General features: G+C 35.3%; 1 protein-coding gene across 1 annotated transcript in view; it reads right to left on the bottom strand.

The window, feature by feature from the left end:
- Positions 1-216: 216 nt before the first annotated feature.
- The window catches only part of LOC150105459 (uncharacterized), a 344,499-nt gene continuing 323,970 nt past the window's right edge, over positions 217-20,745 (bottom strand). The window contains exons 11-14 of the mRNA XM_090394830.1: positions 20,518-20,628; positions 15,446-15,544; positions 2,068-2,200; positions 217-1,941 (exon numbers count right to left, since the gene is read on the bottom strand). Coding sequence (XP_090250956.1) covers positions 314-1,941; positions 2,068-2,200; positions 15,446-15,544; positions 20,518-20,628 — 1,971 coding nt within the window. The 3' untranslated portion in view covers positions 217-313. The remainder of the gene's footprint in view (positions 1,942-2,067; positions 2,201-15,445; positions 15,545-20,517; positions 20,629-20,745) is intronic.

The raw sequence follows: 20,745 nt of genomic DNA, 5'->3' as shown, positions 1-20,745 counted from the left end.
TGCTCTGGACAGGTCTGCTTAACTAAAACTGTAACACAAACACTGTACAACTATATACATCATAAATGCATAGAAACATTATAACTAGTAAAAGTGAGTTGCCACGATTGGTCTTCTCTTTGTGTGTGTGTGTGTGTGTGTGTGTGTGTATATATATATATATATTCACTTTTCATATTTAAATGGCAAATATGGGTTACAACTTAAATTTGGTGGACTTGTAATATTAAGTAGTAATCCACAGCACCATTTTGAGCATATGGTTAAGGTCCCATTCTTTCCAAGATGCTCCTAAGTGGACAGAGTACTACCCTCATTCTCTTTTGGGAAGAGGTGGTGGTGGTGGTGGCGGCCTTTTCTTAGGTGTTGTAGTTGTTTTAATGTCATCACAAGATTTCCGTACTGAATGATGCCTTGACTGAGATAAAGAACGTGATGTTCTTTCAGAATGATGAGGAAGGGGTGGAGGTGATGATGGGGATCGAGGGCTACGGCTAAAATAGTCTTGGTGAGCTGGAGGTAAGTAGCATGGATCACGAAATCCCAAGATTTGGTGAGGAGTGGCACTCATGTCTACAGAAAGTTGTTGTGCAACTTTCCATTTTCGAACCATAACTCTCTGCAAATCTCTTAGGAAGGATTCTGGTGGACACATTGACTGGTCACTTGGAGTGGAGGAAGCTGAAGATGATCGTCTTGCTGGAGCTGTGGCAGCTGATGATAACTTGGTATTTTCACTCCTTTTGGGTGGAAGAGGCTTATGTTGAGAACGAGACTTTCGTCCCATTGCTCCTGGCTTTGGAGATGTCGGTGTTGTAGGTGATGCTACTGAGCACTGCAGCTGATTGTAAGCAAGATACGGTGCACTTGTCCGTCTTCCATGAATAAATTTGGGAGACAGAATTTCCTGATTATGATGAGGTGGTGTAGAGGGGGTGGAATGTTGAGAAGAATTCCTGGAAAAAGAAGGATAACAACTAATTCCCGAAATATCCAAATTTAAGTTTTGTTTTGCTTGTTGAATTTTTGAACTAATTTTTCCTATAGGACTTAAATAGATTGAAGAAGTTTCTGATGATTCAATATCATTCTTGGAGTGTTCTTGATTTTTAACTTTCTGGTTAGGTTTTGGGGGCACTAAAGGAACACAGCCTTTTGAGATTATGGGAGATGTAGGGGTCTGAGGACTAGATAACAAAGTGGTACTTGAGTTTAATTTTTCATTGCTCTCACTATCGAACAATGGTGATGGTGGCAGCGGAAGTGAATTAAGGCTAGAAATGCTTGGCCAATTTTCATTTTCGGCTAAATGAACTGGAGATGGAGGTGGTGGTAACGAATCCAAACTAAGGGTGCTTTTGAAAGCTTCTGGTGGTGGTGGGGGTAAAATATCAGAATCGACATTCTCTAATGAGGCTTCTAGTTCTGGAGGCGGGGGTGGTAATGGAAAGTCATCTGATTCTGCTTTTTTACAATTAGTTACATAAGGATCTGAGCCCAAAGAATTTAATTTTTTGATACTATTAAAAACAATTCTATCATCTGTGTGAGATCTCCTTAAACTTAACCTAGCACCTGCTGCTCTTCCTAAACTCCCTGCAAGACTTCCCCCAGCACTACCATTACTACTACTACTGGTACTGCTTAGGCTAACTGTGTCAAAGCTTACAACATTATCATCTCCTGATTGCTTTGCAATACTTCTGGTAGTGCTGGTTAGTGGAATTTTTGGAGTCATACTGGGCTTTCTTTTAATTGTACCTACAGGAAAATCTGCTTCAAAAGCAATTTGATCAGTAGTAGGAGTGCCTGTACTTGAGTGTTCTGAAAGGCATCCACTACTGTTACTATTACTAGATTTAATTGAATCTTGACGATGTATTTTCCTACCCTGCCTTGTTCTTTCTAGTGTAGAAGGTGTAGTTGGAGTGGGTATTGAGTCTACACTTTGGTTATGATGAAATTCTGCATTCAAAATATTAGGCTCTGGTGATAATAAAGAATTAGAAGAGGAAACTGCATGTCCTCCAAATTCTTGGTCTTGAGGGCTTAGTGGACTACATGAACTATCTGGACTTACAGCCAAAGTTTTAGCCATCGAACTAATGGAGAAACTACGGGCATGTGCTAAGGTGTCCAAATCCTCTTCAACTATATCCCTCAGAAGATTGTCATAATTTTCTTTTAACTGGCGACCATACTGTAAGATAAAATATAACATTTCAGTATACTCTAATGGCTTCTATTTTCACTAAAAACTAGTTAATAAACTTGAATAACAACTCTTCAATTCACAGGAACCTATTAATATTTTTGAAGGCTTGTATTTTAAAGCAAAACATGTTCGAAGTATGACGGTATAAAGACAATTTGACAAAGATGTGAATACAGAAAATTAGATATACTGCTTCATTTCATATAACTCTGCAAGAGACAGAACACTGATGACAATACAGACTGTAATTACAGCTTGAATTCTAAAAGTTATCTAGAGTAATTAAGCCAAATAATGCCTCTAGATTAGTGTCTATAGTTTAAAAAAAAAAAAAAAAATAGACATCAAATGTTGATGATGGGAGGATTGAGAATTCTTCAAAAAATTTAAAAAATATACATTTCCAACAACTAAAATTCATTACTTTAACTAAAAAATACCAGGAATTTAAAACGTCCTTGTTCATTTGTTAAGATATTTTAATGTAAACATTAGTGGTTGTTTTTTTCATTTTAAAGTTTTATTCAGTGCTATCCAGGAGACAGAATTAATTTCTCTTAAAACTTAATTGTGCATGTGTCAAAAAACTATCAGTAATCAAATTATGCAATAACTCTTCAACAATGGCAGAGAAATATTCTTAATTTTGTCACTAATGATTTCAATCCAACTCTTACTTCAAATGGTGAGGCATGTTTCTTTCAGTACTCTAAAATGCAGAATGAAAGGCGTTTACATTGATCGAAAGAAATGCATTAATATAAGCAAAGGTGGATTAAAAAAAAGTTAATATGGTTTGGTGTTTATTGATGGAAGATAAATATGATTTAAGTCCTTAAAAAAATAGGATTTATTGGAAAGAGTAAGAGACTATTATTTGTTTCTATCATAATAACTGTAGCTGATAGTAATTTTATTATGTGTAATAGCAATATCACAGTTGACTCATGACTGATTTGCTCTTACACTTGAAGAAAAAAAGTCTTAGCGCGATAATGGAAATAAATCCTTTCATGACTTAAAGTTATCAGAACATAATAACACTCTTTATTTCTGAAACAGTTATTTGTTTTATGAATGTTATATGAAACATTTCATCTTTGAAATCAGAAATTGAAAAATGGGACATATTGGTGTTCCAAAAGCATATCTCGGGACACAATTTTTGTGAAAACAAAATGGGTGGACATCAAACTCTAGATTCTTTAGATATAAGGGTCTGTATAATCCATTTTGATATGTTTGGCAGTTCAGCAGTCCTCAGATAGCCAAGAAAAATGGTTGTCATCGCATTGTTCAAATCAATGAGAGACATATGCTAGCATAACTGCATGTATAATATATTTGTAACTGCATAATATATTTTGCATGAAGAATTGCAAATGAAAAAGCTTTGCGCAAGATGGATGCCGTGCTTGCTCATAGCAGATCAAAAACGCACTCACATGAAAATCTCTGAACAGTGCTTGCAGTGTTTTACTATAGATGAGACTTGGATTTACCATAACACATCAGAATTCAAACAGCAGTCAAAACAGTGGAGAGAAGTTGGTTGTTCAACGCCAAAGAAGACAAAGTCGGTACCATAAGCAGAAAAGATCATGGGATTGGTGTTTTGGGATGCTAAACGCATCCCAAAGGGTAAAACAATAACTGGGGAATATTACTCCGATCTTTTAACCACACTAGATGAAAAATTCATGAGAAAAACCTGGTTTGCAGAAGAAAAATATCATCTTTCATCAGGACAATGCACCTGCCCACTATCTCTTCCCAAAACTAAAAATCTTCCTCGCTGATCAGTGTTTTTCGAATCAAGAGGTGATTGCAGCTGTAGAGGTATATTTTTGCAGATCTTACTGAGAACTACTACAGGGACGGGATAATGGCTCTAGAGCATTGCTGGAATCAATGTATTTGTCTTAAGGAAGATTATGTTGAAAAATAAAAATAATTTAGAAATTATAACTTCGTTTTTTCATTGTTAGGCCAAGAACCTTTCGGACTACCTTCATATATATACGAGTATCACATCTGGATGGGTATCTGAACGGCTCGCAGAATAAGTATTCTTAAATGTGATGCCCTTTCTCCCTATACCAGTTTTGTAAATATTAATATTTCATCAGCAAAACCTGCAGTATTTAAGTAATAAAATATATTTACAACTTTTTAAGATGAAACAGAAATTAGTAAACTCACCCATCAATAATATATTACTTTCATTGTATAAGAATAAAAATATATGAAAATCTAATTAAAATCTAAACAAATAATACATAAATACATAAAAAACTATATTTCATGAAATTTATCTTGCGCTGTATTTACTTTTCATGTATAGGTATCAATGCAATATCATTTAAATTTTTTAGCGAATAATGCTTTCAACGAATTTTTTCTGTGATAAATTTTCCCCTGTGATGAAATTTCCACTTGATGAATTTTCCTTTCGATGAATTGTCTGTGAACCTCTTGGTCACTTGCCTTTGGATTCTCTCAACCACATCCTCATCCCCAAGAAACCCAGATGACCAGACCTGAGCACAATAATCCAGATGTGACAGTACCAAGCCTTTATAAAGAAGATGATAACTCCCTTGTCTCTGCTTGTTAATGTGTTCTTCAATAACCAAAAAATCCTGTGAGTTAGCCTGGCTAATTTAGCAATATGCCTTCTAAACTTCAGCACTCTCTATCTACTACTACTACTACTCCCAAATCCCTGGCTTCATCAATTTTCTGGAGTATAGTTCTCTCAATGTGATACATAGGTTGTAATATTCTTCTTCTTCTCTTCAAGGATTAGGCATTTGCTTGTTCTGACTTCTCTGGTCTATATTTATCCACCTGTTTTGGTAGCCGATATCTTTCCATTCCTTGCTCTTTTCATTTCTCTCTATATTCCATGACCTTTTCCTTTACACTGTAAACATCTAGCCCTCTTCTGATGTCTTCATTTTTATATGGTCTGAGTTTGTGCATCCTTTGATTCCTCTTAAAAATCTAATTTCTGCAGTTTGCATTTTATTTTCATCTTTCTTTTTAACAGTAATTGTTTCTGAGTGGGAGTGACCATAACTTTATTAAATTTTAGTTGAGTTTCTCATCTTGTTTGTTTTATACAGTGTCCTTTTAACTGTTCCATAGATTTCTAAAATTTCTTTATTTGTTTCATCTTTTAGATATCTTATTATCTGCCTAAATAATTAAATTGTGTCACCTGTTCTATTATTTTATTTTTTAGGACTATTTTTGATCTAACATGATCTCGACCTTCAAATGTCATGGCTTTTGTTTATTTTGAGGAATGTTGAAATTGTATGGTTGGCTTATTTTATTTAATTCATTAAATGATTTTTGAAGGTCATCTTCATTATTTTGTACTGTCATCTGCCTACCACAATGTATTGACAACAGTTGTTCTGGTTAACCAGATACCTTGTTTTACTGATGTTTTCCATATTTTAATAATCTGATCAATATATATATACAGGGTAATCAAAATTAAACTTATCTCTATTTGAAGCCTTGTGATGTGCCACCCAGTGATCCAAATGCTGCTAAACTTTTCAGGAATACATTGTGCATCATACAGAAGTGATATCTGAGGGGAGGGGGGAGTAGTTCCAAAATTCCCCACAAGGGGTGCTGTATGATGCACCAAATGTAGATGTAGTAAGGAAAAAAGTGACACAAGCATCCCAGTATGCCACAAACTGCATCCTTTGCCAGTGTGTGTGTTCAACAGCAGAATGCAGCTGGTCAGGATTGATGTTGCACACATACTGCGTTATGCTGTCTTTCAGAAATCCGCACAGAAAAAAAGCCAAAGGGGATTAGATTCTTGTGAATGAGGCAGCCATGCAGTGGGAAATGATGGCTGATCACTCTGGCTTCGGTGAAATGTTCTTGAAGAACCTCCTGTATGGATCGACCGATGTGGAGGGCCCCATCCTGCATGAAAATGATTGAATCTATGCACAGGTACTGCTGTAGCTTGGCACAACAAAATTCTTTATCATATTGTGATATCCCTTGGCAATAACTGTGCAGGTCACAGGACCTGATTAGCAAATGTTCTCAAAGAAGAATGGTCCAATGATAAACGAAGATGTAAACCCACACCAGACAGTAACTTTGGGTGAATACAAAGGAATCTGCTGTATTGCACACAGGTTTTGCTAAAGGAATGGTAAAGGAAATGTCATTCAAAGGGGTGCAATTCCTGTCAGGGTTATCTTTAATGGGCTAGAAATGCAGAATCTTCTACAGAATTTTCCAGTTGTGTAAGGCACATCCATGCATCTTGATACAGCATGTGCACTTCAAAAATCAACACTGTCATTCATGGCTTGCTACACAACAGCAATAGCAACTTCATTCACTTGTTATGAACTGATTGGTTTGTGATCTCTGGCAGATCTAACTCCCAATGATCCTGTTTCTTCAAAACAACTAATCATTCGTCACAGAGCACATGGAGATAGTGAACCTCATCAACATTTGTTCAGTGAAATTCACAGAGTGCCCAATATCATTATATTGCAATTGCTCAGGAGTACAGTTTCACGAGAAAAGCATGCTGAGGCAAGGTTAGCGTCATCACTGTGGATGGTATTTACAACCAGAATGAAGGGAAAAATCCCAGGTCCATCTTTTTAAACTCTCCTGGTGCCTGCTGAGTTTTGTGATATACAAATTCCATGCATTTGGTGTTTATAATGTCCCTGGTAATGAATTTTGGAACTACTTTTTTCTTTCTCTCTCAGGCATCGCTGATGCACAATGTATTCCTACAAAGTTTCGCAGCATTTGGATCACTGGATGGTGCCCCACTAGGCCTTAAACATGAATACTTTAATTCTGATCACCCTGCAAACTGAGTAGAGTTGGAGATAATCGCTGTCTAACACTTTGATTAATTTCAATCTCTTCTGTTAATTTATTACTTAACTGTAACCGTATTTTTATATCTTTATATAAACTTTGTATAGCTTGTACCAAATGTAATGGATAATCTTGTTTTTTCATTATATCACATAATTTTTCTTGGTGTATTTTATCAAAAGTGTTCTCATAATCTATAAAGGTCAGATGAGTCTCTCAATCAAATTCTCCTCTTTATTCAATAATTTGTTTTAACACATAAATATTGACACATGATCTTCCTATACAAGGTGATGCAGACTCTTCTGCATCACCTTGATTAACTATTACCTTACTCAACTTTGCATCATCAGCAAACAACTGAATATCTCCCTTCAAATTATTTCCTATATCATTTATGAACAAATTAAACAACAGTATTTCAAGCACAGAGTCGTGCAGCACACCACTAGTTATCTTTCTACTCCTGGATTATGCTCCACCATATCACCTCCATATATCACTTTTTGGTATCTGCCCATCAGTCACTCTTTTATCCATATCGCCAGTTTCATATCTATCCTCATTTGTAATTGTTTGCATAAGAGAATTCCATGTAATATCTTGTCAAATAATGCCCTTGCAAAATCCAGCAGTATCATCGTGTAGTAATTTTCCTTTATCCAACTCAGCTGTCACTCTATTATAAAAAGATAGTAGATTACAAAGGCATGACAACCCTTCACAAAGTCATGCTGACCATACTAGAGTATCGTATTTCTAAATACACATTCCTGAATTCTCTTTGACCAATTTTTCCAGTACTTCACCACTCCTGAGATATTAATTGGTCTATAACTCGCTACCACAGACTCAAATCCTCCATTACGCAAAGGAATTATTTTGCACTCCTTCAACTTGCTTGAGACTTTGCCAGACTTCAGACTTAAATTAATCAGCCTGGTCAAAGGCATCATCAGTTCTGTTGCACATTCTTGTAAAACACAAGCCAATATCTCGTTCAATCCTACAGCTGTATTTGCATCCAAATTATGCAATATACTAAGTACCTCGAATTCTTCAATCTCTGTGCTCACATCATTCCCTGTCACCTCTGTCATAACACACTCTTCACTTGGATGAATTCACCTTTGCAAAATGATCACTCAGCAGCTCAACAATTTTGTTTGCCTCCCTTACCTCTCTGCCATCTACACTCATCAAAGTTATCTTTCCGTAGTCATTCTTCCTCCTACTCACCACATAATGAAAAAAACTCAATGAGATTTTCTTTTGCCTCTTTGGCTTATCTCTTTTCATAATCTGATTTTTGCCTTCCTTATCATGCTGGTCACCTTTCTTGCCTGATCCTTGTACTGTTCATCAGTTAGCTAACCACCTTCCTCCTTATATACTCTCTACAACATTTTCTTTGTTTGCAGCTCATGCTTAATGATACTACTCAACCATCTAATTCCCCTATGCACTGTGAACATTCTTTCATTGCAGACCTTTATGTCCTATGTACTGCTTCAAATTGCCTCCAAGTGTATTATAATCATTTGCCTTGTAGTTTCACATGCTTTGCTATCTCCTAAATCAAGACCACATTATTACTTCTCCCAGCAGGAGGCACTGTAGACACCTTAGTTATTAACAGGTCTTCTGATACTATAATAAGATCCAACACTCTCATACCATGAGTCTTCTCAATCACATTCTGCTTCAGGTAATCATCTCTCAATAAGTGCATAAATTCCATTTCCTCCTTCCAATCTATATCTCCAAAGTTGAAGTTCCCTATAATAATTACTCCACTTGCACTCACTGTAGTAATTATGCATGCATGTCTTCCACATCATGAGATGCAGCAACCAATTTTATGTTTTTTCTTATTGCAACCTACAACAGCAACCAGTTTTATATTTTTCTTCTTCTTCCTCTACGCGTTTATCCTGCTTCCAATGCAGGGTCCGCGTGTTACATTTCTGATGTGACTTTTTGTTAGTACAACTCCCAACCGGCCTGTCGCCAAGCCTGCTGCTGGGGGGGGGGGGGTTGTATTTTTTGACTGTAGCAGCATGTGTTCATGGGGGGGCCGGTTTGCCTGCTTGCAGGATGAAAAACCCCAGATAAACTGGGGGGGAAAAAACCCTGCTGGCCACGCCCAAGACCAGCTAAGTTGGCTATGGCTGAGGAAGATCCTTAAGCTCCTCACGTCATCGATGGGAATCAAACTCCTTCCCCAGGCATATGGTTGCGAAGTGCATAGCCACTAGGCTAACCGCACGGACAGTTTTATGTTTTGTCTTATTGGCCCAATTTCACAACAGATTGACTCAAAAAAAAAAAAAAACTGACTCCTACTCCTGTTGGCTGCAATTCATCTGCTATAATCAGCAGAACCACCTCCATCCTGTCTATTCTATCCTCTCTGAAAATACTAAATCCATCACATTCTACATTCCATCCTTGTAACTGTTAGGCGACTCACACTAATGCCTAGAATGTTTAGCAAGGTTGCATTAACCAATGCCAAAAATTCACTGTTATTCCTAATACTTCTGGCATTAGAATATAAAAACTGCAAAATCTTTTTAGGCTCCCAACTACCTTTTCTTCCTAAACTAACTATCTTATTCAATATTTGTGAGATACTAGATTCTACACTTGTTGGTCATTCTTACTCATTTGCCTTTAGTTTTCCCGATTTTGCACTCTCTCTCGACATCTAAGTCTGAATCCATTTGAATGCAGTTCATCAGCATTGTATAAATCTTCATGTCTATCAAACTCAGGCCATAGGTCCACAAACTCTGCATCATTCCTTCTGTACAGCTGGTATATTGATTCATTAACTATCATCGCCCTTCTTCTCAGTTCGCATCTAATATAGCCATGATAGCAGACTTACAAACTTCACCCTCTCACTCTTTTTTTTTGCTTCTTTCAAGCAAAAAAAGAAGAAGAGTGAGAGGATGAAGTTGGTAAGTTTATTATGCCAAAACAATCAATTATTTCACCTTCCCTTTCTGCATTCTGACAGCATTACTAATATTAATTTTCACAACATGGAAAAAACAAGATTTTGTAGCTCTTTCTTGAAGTATCCCACTTACACTTGTTTATTCTTAATTTTTTTTTTCCCTTGAATTCAAGAATTCTTGAATAGCATCTGAATGGTCCAGATGCTTCCCCAAAGGTGCTTAAAACTTATGTTTCAGAATTAATGCCTATCCTATGGCATGGAAACAAGCCTGTATTATCCAACCCATCCCAGAAAGGAGACAAAAGACAGTTATGAAGCTATTCGTTTGCATTCCTTTCAGATCCCTCAAAAATTATAAAGTCGTCAACAGTCAATGCATGCTAATACCTAAGCCCAGCAGCATGGATTTCACCATTACTGACATCCACAGCAAATATATATACATGTTGTTTTAGCAATACTTGCGCTAGAAGTACACTTCATAAATTAACATGATAACACAAGGAAAAGCGAATAATATATGTTTTATTTAAAAGTCAACTGTCTAATGCCATCATCAGTGGCACCAGGCAGCTGAATACAAAGTAGAACATGAACAATGGAGTATTTAAAACAGTAAGAGCCATGTGATGTTATACACAGAATAACATAAGGGATAACTGAGGAAACATAGTATTATTAATTCAAAAAAAAAATCTTTTCCTATGACCAAACAACTATTTAATGGTCGGTCAAGTTTTGATATCGAATCCCCCTTCACTAACGTGCCTCTGGAAGATTCATTTCATCTGCTCTCACTAACCTTTCTGCCAGATATAATAAAATTATTTGACTATCATTCACTCAAACTATTTTCTTTGTCAAAACAGAATCTACAGGCAAGTTGAAGGGACTGCCATGGAGAGTCTGCTCTCTCCTGCTGTTGCCAACTTTTATCTAGAAAATGCCCTTTTCTCATCCATACATTCTCAGTCTTCAATTTGTGAACATCGTGTAGACAATGTTTGCTATCTGGTTCCATAACAAAGATACGTCTTTCTAGCAAACATAAGTCTACATCCACAAATTAATTTCACAATAAAAATAGAAAGGAAACTAGCCTTCCTAGACATCCTACTCTACTGCTCATCATCAGGTGAGCTAATTACTTCCATTTATCGAAAATCTACCTTTATTGGACACTATATTCAATAGAAGTCTGTTCATCATCCTTCACAGAAGATTGGAATTATCAAACCTTTATTACATCAGGCTCACATTATATGTTCTACACTGTGAGAACTTCTGAACATCAAATGATATATGAATCTGAATGGTTTTTCATAGCAGACCATACAATGTATCTTTGTTTCGTATAATCTGAGCTCAAGCAATAATGAAACAGTATGAAGAGTTCCAATTCCATATTTGTCTGGTATCTCGGAACCAATCTCTAGAATCCTTAAAAGGTATAATCTAGTGGCTACATTCATTCCTTTCAACAATCACACATCTACCAAGTTCCATGTGACTTTCGTTTGTCTTGCTTTGGACAAACTAGATGTTCAGTGTAGAAAAGAATATAAGAATGCCAATCTTACATCAGTAATAGAAAATCTGGTCTTGCACAACATGGAATGGATACCAAACGGATACACAATATCCTATGGTCTGAAATGCACTTACTCCATCATTACTACTATAAGTTCAAATGTTTATTTAAAAGAAAGTGCCATGGCCTTATTCCATTGTTCAAATCTAAATTGGAATGACTGCCTCACACTACTGAATATATGAGAGAGTCTTATTTTAATCACACATTATTATTATTATTATTATTATTATTCAGGCTTCCATGGAGTCAAAAGACTCATTGTGGGAGGTCCTTTCTAAGAAACAAAAGTCTATCAAGACTCATCGAGGGAGGTCGCTCCTAGGAAACACAAAGTCTATCATACCACTCCTTAAATGCATTGACCGTTTTCGATTTCACCACTCCATCAGGCAATGCATTCCATGGTTCGACCACCCTCCATGCAAAGAAACCACTCCTCACTCTATTTCTCAGTTTCCTTTCGTAACTTCCAGGGATGGCCCCTTGTCATGACTCCTTCCCGCTGTTCAACCAAGCGAAAGAACTCCCAGTGTCAATCCCATAACCACCTCTCAACAGTTTAAAAGTCTCTATCATATCGTCTCTCCTTCTATCCACCAAACTCTGCAGTCCACACTCTCTCAGCCGATTCTCATAACTAACATTGTACAGTCCTGAAACCATCTTTGTTATCTGCCTTTGTACCATTTCCACAGTTAATTTATCCCCTTCAAATCCTGGGAACCAGATCTGAGAACAATAGTCTAAGTGTGGTCTGATCAGAGTCTTATACAACGGAATGATAACCATTTTATCTCTGCAGGTCAGTGTCCTTCTCATTATTGCAGCAATCCTCTGTGTTACCTTCACTACCTTTGCAATATGTCCCTAAATTTCAGTTCTCTATCAATCATCAACCCCAGATCTCTTGTCTTCCCTACTTCCTCCAGTTTAACTCCTCCCATAGAGTATGCAGCATCCCATCGATGTGTCCCAAATCTCAAGACCTTACATTTTGCTGCATTAAACTGATACTGCCATTCATTTGCCCATCTTCTAGCTTATTCAAATCCTTTTGCAGGGCTACTAATCTGCACTATTACTAATAATCCTTCCCAGCTTCGCATCATCCGCAAACAACTGAATATCCCCTTGCAATTCACGGACAATGTCATCAATATAAAGGTTAAACAATATAGGTCCCAGCACTGAGCCCTGTGGAATACCACTTGTAACCTTCTGCCTCTTTGATACTGCTCCACCATACACAACTCTCTGATACCTATCGGACAGCCAATCATGAATCCAGTTGACCAATCTGACATCCAGAACCATGTGCTGCAACTCGAATATCAGCTTATCATGTGGCACTCTGTCAAATGCCTTTGCTAAGTCTAGGAAAATGGCAGTATATGCCCTTCCCTCATCTAATGCTCGTGTAACTTTATCATAAAAGACTAGCATATTGCTAAAACAAGAGCGTCCCTTCACAAATCCATGTTGACTCTCACAAATAACATTACCCTCATCTGCCCAATGCTGTATATGATCCCTCACTACTTTCTCCAAGATCTTACTAACTACTGATGACACACAAACTGGCCTATAATTAGACACTTCTAGTCTGCTACTGCCCTTATGCAATGGCACTATCTTACCTTCCTTCCATTCCATGGGCACCTTTCTTGCAGTCAGACTTTCATTGAAAACATCATTAATTAAAAAAATATATATTAATAACACTATGTTTCCTCAGTTATTCATTTATGTTGTTCTATGTATAATATCACATGGCTCTTACTGTTTTAAACAATTCATTGTTTGTGTTCTACTTTGTATTCAACTACTTGATGCCACCAATGATGACCTGTAATTTTCTGGTTGAAATATATGGTTTTAAAATAAAAAAATATATTTAAATAATATATATTATTATTAAAACAAAACAGTAAATGTCCTTGCCAATATTATTCATTTATAGACCTTAATGGAAGGGTTGTGAAACTTAATTGGCTGTTCTACACATTCCCATGGCAGCTGATTGGGTCTGATATGCAGGCCTACTTACCAAATTACCATCTGTCCTCTGCAATTTTCTTCTTCAGTCATTCACTATATGTCATGGTTAATGGTTTCTTCATATATCCCCACTAATGCTAGAGAATCCAAAGGCACTATGCTTTTACTCAATCCTATTTACAAATGAATAAGAGAAAGTAACTCCCATTTTATTGATCATTTTGCCAATGAGAGGACTCCTCTCATTGGCAAAATTTCCTTTAACAAACCTTAAAGTGCTCATGTATCCCAAAGTGACAAGATCTTCCACAATCAACACCTTAAACAGTAATCTCTCTCTCTCTGCCATATTTAAGTGGGGGTGAAAACAACCTTGTTAAGTTCAATGCACAAAAAACACAATCATGTTTCATTTCACAACAAGAAGGACCACACTTTATTTGATAATGGTCAAATATCTCCTCTTGAGTAGACTTATAGCTCTAATCTCTACTGGCATAAGCACATCATATCTGTAGGCTTCTCCAATTCCAAAAATTCCAATTCCTGCTTTCACATATGGGAAAGTGAACCAATAACTTCTCCAAAAAATGCTTGATACTACTCAGAAGAGGATGATCTGGTTAACTGGTGACTCCTTTCTACCTTATGCCTTTACTGTAGGTATTTACAAGGGCAATGTTCTGCTGAAATAGATGCCACCATTTTTACACTTTCCTTCAAGTCTGTACACACAAGCAACTAGTGGTCAACAAATGTTCATTGTTTGGCACTCAAACATATCAAACTCCTCCTCTTTCATTCCATTATCTTTATTCTTTGGAACAATTTTCACTAAAGACTACAGCTTCTAGTTGTTTAAGAAATGTATCAATGGGTTCCTTTCTTTGTCTTGACTACTTGCTCTCACATCACATACTACAGGTTTTGCAGCCTCTGATGTGCATGTGTCTGTATGAGACTAAAAATCTGGGAATTAACTGACAGCATCAATGGCAAAATCATATTAAAATTAAGACAGTGGAAAGCAAACAATAATGTGAGAGCAGATATCACTTATACTTATTCTTCATAATACCCAAATCTCCAAAAATGATCAGATTTCTCTTCTTGCTGTTAAAGGGTTAAACAACTAGCTTTTCTTGTCTCAACCATATCTTCTTCAGATTACAAAAACAGGTATACTGCACAATAAAATGTGAGCACTGTATAAATCGCAAATCTGTAAAATCTTGGAATACTGCTTACACATTTGGGATGTGCATCTAAAACCTCCTTACAACTGCTTGATGCCATTCAGAAGGGAGAAATCTGATGACACTTGTTTCAAAGACAGTGATAACATTCAATCACTGTCTTACATCTCTTCTATAGGTATTTTCATAGCTAACAGGTGCTCAAGAAATAACCTCCTTCATCTTATTCTCTTGTCCATACATGGGATTAATGTGCTATAGGTTTTAAAACCTTTGTATGTACATTAGATCTGATATTAAAAAAAAGTTTGCAAATCAAAATGTGTTTGTCATGTCTGATTTCATCAGCTAGCAGATGAAGTTGGAAGAAGTCTATTATAAGCAATCAGGAATCCCACATAACGACAAAAATATAATATATGATGGCTTGTTAATCCTGTTACCTTAGTAGTACTTCATTATTCTGGAAAAATGAACTTAATACACACAAGAAAATAAAATGTATGAGGTATTGTTTTTAGCCATCAGTAAATGACAACTACTGGAGTAAAGTTTCATATGAGAAAATCACTAAAATGTTTTACCTTTGCAATGCGAATACCCATAATCCATTGCCGCAGTGACTTATCTTCTGCACATAAATACTTTATGTATTTTGAGGATTTGGTCTGGATCTGTGGATGCTGTTACAAAAAATACAATTATCGTTCATTTAATAGTTATAATATTTACTGCTATAATATCTAACCTATTGAAATGTGAAGATGTCTTCTATACAATACAATGTCTTTTAATGTAGTATAAAATAAAGATGTAACAATAACAGAAGAATAAATCTGTCATTTCTCAATTGAACAGTACTTTCTACTCAGATAAAGTAATATGAAAGAAGATATAACTTATTTTTCACATATTTTAGATGAAAAGTAATATAATGTATGTTACAAAACACAGGTATTATGAAAATGTATAGGAGTTTTTCTTGATAAACTACTAACAGTATTGAAGCAGCAAAATATCTGATGCCAATACTATAAAAAAAAGGTGGTGGTCTGATTTCTACATACATGAGCAAAGAGTTTAGTACCATATTTTTCACTTCAACTGTGAAACTGGTATGCTGAAAGGGTGACATGCTGATTCATGTTCTCTTTTGCAAACTTGACTACAAATGCCATCATTGCTTCAGCAAAATATAACAAGGGTACTCCAGTCAATTGTCAAGGCAATAATAATCATCTTCTTTGGAATAGTGAATGCAGAACAATCCTCAAATTCATTAGCAGCAGTCTGACAGTCTTCAGGTTTCCTTTACAATGTTACAACATATTTATCCCACAGGAATCTGGAATTGGTCAAATGCAACTTCCTCCTCTTTCCTAAACTAAAAAAGTACCATGAAGGGGATACAATTTCAAGATATCATGGATATGATGTGACATGGAAACTACAGCCTACCAGAGATGCACTGAACAATGGGAGGATCACTAATCAATGTGCAAATTCAGGAGCATCATTCTTAGAATGAAATAATTCGAAGTAACTTACATATGCTTCAATTTCCCTATAAAAGATCTGTCCCATATCTTTTTCATTAGTCCTCATATATGCACACACACACATATATAAAAATCAGATTGAATCATGAAGAATGTGCTTAAATTTGGGAACCTTGTTAACAGGGATTTTGAATGTTTTTTTTTTTAATTCAGTTTTCAGTAGTTAAAAAATAAGAATAAGCAGACATGTACCCTGATAAAATGTTTAAGAAAATTTAAATTTAAACATGACATATATACAGTTATCAAAAGCAGCATCCTGAACATCAACATGCAATGCAGAATATCTGTGTATTATGCTGTAATGTAGCCAACCACTGTAGTTTACTACTACATTGCTGGAAATGATATTCTATAATGCCATTATAGTATTATATGTATTCTCCATTATAGAATATAAATATTCTATAATGGAGAATACAGACATCAGATAGATCATATTGTTGCCAGCAGTAGTTGGAGGAGTACTATCCAAGCAGCTAAAACAGTACCTGGTGCAGATTGTGGGACAGATCATGAATTAGTAATAGCTGAAGTTAATTTTAATTTAAGGGCTAAGAAGAAACAAAAGAACAGTATCAGATTTGATTTAGATCCTATAAATGAAGCATTTAAAGTAGAAATCAGTAAGAAATTAAAAAGTTTGGAGAAGATAATTAGAAGAACTGTGGGAAGTAACAAAATGTACAGTAATAGAAGCAGCAAAGAATACTCTTAATAAATCAACAAGAAAGAAAGATTGTAAATGGGTGTCAGAAGAAGCTATTCAAATAGCAGAGGAAAGAAGAAAATCAAACTCCAGAGAAACAAAGGAAGGGTTAGACAACTGGGTGCAGATTTCCAAAGACAGGCTAGGAAAGATAAGGAAAAACATCTAAACAAAAGGTGCAAGGAAATTGAAGAAAGCAACATTATGGGTAGAACAAAAGATCTGTTTAGAAAAATAAATGGAAATGTCAATGTTTGTTGGAAGTATTTCCACTTGGTTATACTATAAATTAAAGATATACCAAGAAATTATATACTTGTTTAATCCTTTATTCAAGTGTAAGCAAACAAGTTTGTGCCTGAACACAGTATCACTCAACCTTAGTATCACCTCCGGGTCAGGCTCCCACTGATGAGACCTCAATAAAGGTCGAAAGTGGTCTGGGCCGTGACCCTTCCCATAATAGCATTATACATGTCTGCAAGGAGATGTGCTTTGCATTATGGGATACTAAGGCAAGTGATGTGAAGTCTTAGCTTCTTTATACAAGTTACCCCAATCCTGAAAATATTTGAGGTGCAAACTTTTTGCTAACACTTGGATAAAGGATTAAACCAAGTATATAATTTCTTGGTATCTTTAACTGATGTTACAGGGAAGTTTATCCCTAGATTAGGAGTTGTAAAAGTAATTCAGGTAAATGTCTGATGGAAAAAGAAACAGTGAAAAACAAGATGGAAAGAGTAGGTAGAGGATTGGTACAAGAAAGATAATACTATTGAAGGAGAATTTGAAAGGAGAGAATTGTTGAGGAACCCCATGATGATGAAAAGTGAAGTGATATCAACAATGAAACAACTGCAAAGGAAAAGCTCTAAGAGCTGAGATGGTGTGTCAGTGGAATTATTGAGATCAGCTGGGGATGAAGTAGTGAATATACTGACTGAAATTTGTCAACAGGTTTGGAAGAAAATATACTGGCCTAGAGATTGGAAAACACCAGTATTCATCCCGATGCAAAAAAAAAATGCCAGAGATAATTACATTAGCAAGGTCATCTCTAATTATAGGAGTTGCCAAACGGTGTGCCACCTTTTTATTAAATTACTCTGGATTTAGAGAACGATGTTGAAAGTTTATTTTTCACTTGGTTAGACTATAATAAATTTAGTTTAATCCTTTATCCAAGTGTGAGCAAACAATGTTTGCTAATGCTTCTGCCTGGTATCTCCACTCGGGCCTGGCTCCCACTGAAGAGACCTTAATAAAGATCAAAACTAGTCTGGGTAGTGGCCCTCCTTTTAATGCATAACATTATACATATCCACAAGGAAATGTGTTTTGCATTATGGGAGATACTGAATAGGAGTGTTGTGAGCTTGCTCCACCTCTGCAACGAGTTGCCCAGTGTTGTACCACTTTACCCCAGTCCTGAAGATACTTTCAGGTGCAAACTTTGTTTGCTCACACTTGGATAAAGGATTAAACAAAATTTATTATATTCTTGAGAAAAATCTTTAATCTATGTGGAGCATTTTTGTTTGTTGCCATATTATCTGATGTTTGGTTTCAGTATGTGTGGCCAGTCCTGATTTTTGTTTCCTTTCATTCTCTACATCTTTGATGTGCTCTGATCTGTTAGGTCTGGAGTTTCACTTGTGCTTTTGCTTAACTTTGTGCAAAACTTGATGTTAATATGTAGTTCTGAATTCTACAAAAAGCAAAAATCATGCATGAGTACACTGCATGTTTATCATGCAGTGTATCCACAGCTTATCAACTACTGGCATAACTGTTTTAATGTGACTCATGGCAACAGCACAAACATGCATAATAATATATTATTCTGCAGGACTTGCCATTCCAGGAATTTTTCACAACTCATCATCATGCATATCAAGGATTTAGGCCTAGCATGGCCTTTTCCGGCCTTAGAAGTCATTGTTGAATCGTTTAAGAGGACGTTCTGGTTTTCTTTTTCCTAAGGGCTCATGCTTTAAGGCTTGTTTTGGTAACCTTTCTATTTTCATTCTTCGAACGTGTTCCATCCATTTATGTTTATATTTTTTTATTTTTTCTATTACTGGTTCTTGGTTTAATTCTTTCATAATTTCTTCATTTCTTTTGTGATCAAATAGGGTAATACTTTGCAGTTTTTCTCATAAACTTTATTTCTGCTGTTATTAATCTTTGTTTGTCTTTTTGTTTTATTGTCCAGATTTCACTTCCATACATTAAGACTGGTAGGGCCAATGTATTGTATACTTTTAGTCTGGTTTGTTTTTGAACTAGGTTTGGTTTAAATATAGAGTTAATAACACCTGTTATTTTTAAATATTTTGCGATTTTTATGTTTATATATTTTTCATTTTCATATGTGATCATACATCCTAGGTAGTTAAATGAATTCACCTGTTCTAAGATCTTGTTATCTATTACTATCTTAGTTCTTGCTGGATCTTGTCCTTTAAAGGCCATAGTTTTGATTTTTCTGTTGATATTATCATACGATAATCTTTGGCTATCTCATTTAGATCTAAAATAGCTTTCTGTAAGTTATCTTCAGAATTTGTAATTATTATTTGGTCGTCGGCAAAGAGGAGAGTGTTTAAGTTCACTGTAGGAGAAAGTTTAATTCCTTGATGTAAATTTTTATTCCATTTTATTATTATTTCATTTAAGTAGATATTAAAAAGTTGCTGAGAGGGGACATCCTTGTTGGGCCCCTTGTTTTATCTCTCGCGTATATGACAGCTCGTGATTTAATCTTATTTGTATTTGATTATTTTCATATATACTTGTGATAGCTTTTAGGATATTATTTGGTATTTGTCTTTCTTATAATGTTAAGTAATATGTTTCTTTTAACTTTGTCAAATGCTTTTTCAAAGTCAATAAATGCAATATGTGTTCTCTTCTTTTCTCTATTATTAATTTTAGACAAAAGGCCGGACCTATACATGATCGTCCTTTTCTAAATTCATTCTGTACTTCTAAAATAAATTTTTCGGAATATTTCATTAGTTTGCTATCTAAGATATATTTTATAACAGGAATTTAGTATACTGATACCTCTATAGTTTTTAGGGTCATCTCTATTACCTTTTTTAAAGATAGAAATCACAATTGCTTTTGAGATTCCAACATTCAGAATTGCAACAACTCATATATGGCTAATTTATTTATTTATTTATCATTTTTTTTTTTACCCATTAGATTTTGTCAACATGTATTCAATACTGTTTAAATTAATAATGCAAATGTGAAATATATAAAGACACAGTAAAAAAATGCGAGGATATTACTTTGATTAATAACATATATATATATATATATATATATATATATATATATATATATATATATATATATATATATATATATTTACCTTGATGGCAAAACCATAATCAGTTGGAGCTTTGTATTTTTTCTTCCAACCAAAACCAACATATACATTATTCATCTCAAATGTAGTCAAACAGAGCAGATCTTTGGATAACTAGAGGGATAAATATAAATAGATATATATATATAATATTAAGACTATGAAGAGTATAAACCACACAGCAATAGGTTTAACAACCTCTCTGCATGAAATTCATATTTAACAAAACGT

This window comes from Typopeltis vanoorti, chromosome 6 (genome assembly GCF_054136105.1).
Source record: "Typopeltis vanoorti isolate ZY-2024b chromosome 6, IOZ_Tvanoo_1.0, whole genome shotgun sequence".
In the NCBI taxonomy this organism is placed as follows: domain Eukaryota; kingdom Metazoa; phylum Arthropoda; class Arachnida; order Uropygi; family Thelyphonidae; genus Typopeltis; species Typopeltis vanoorti.
The sequence above is the reverse complement of the archived record's forward strand: the minus strand, read 5'-3'. Positions and strand labels throughout refer to the sequence as shown.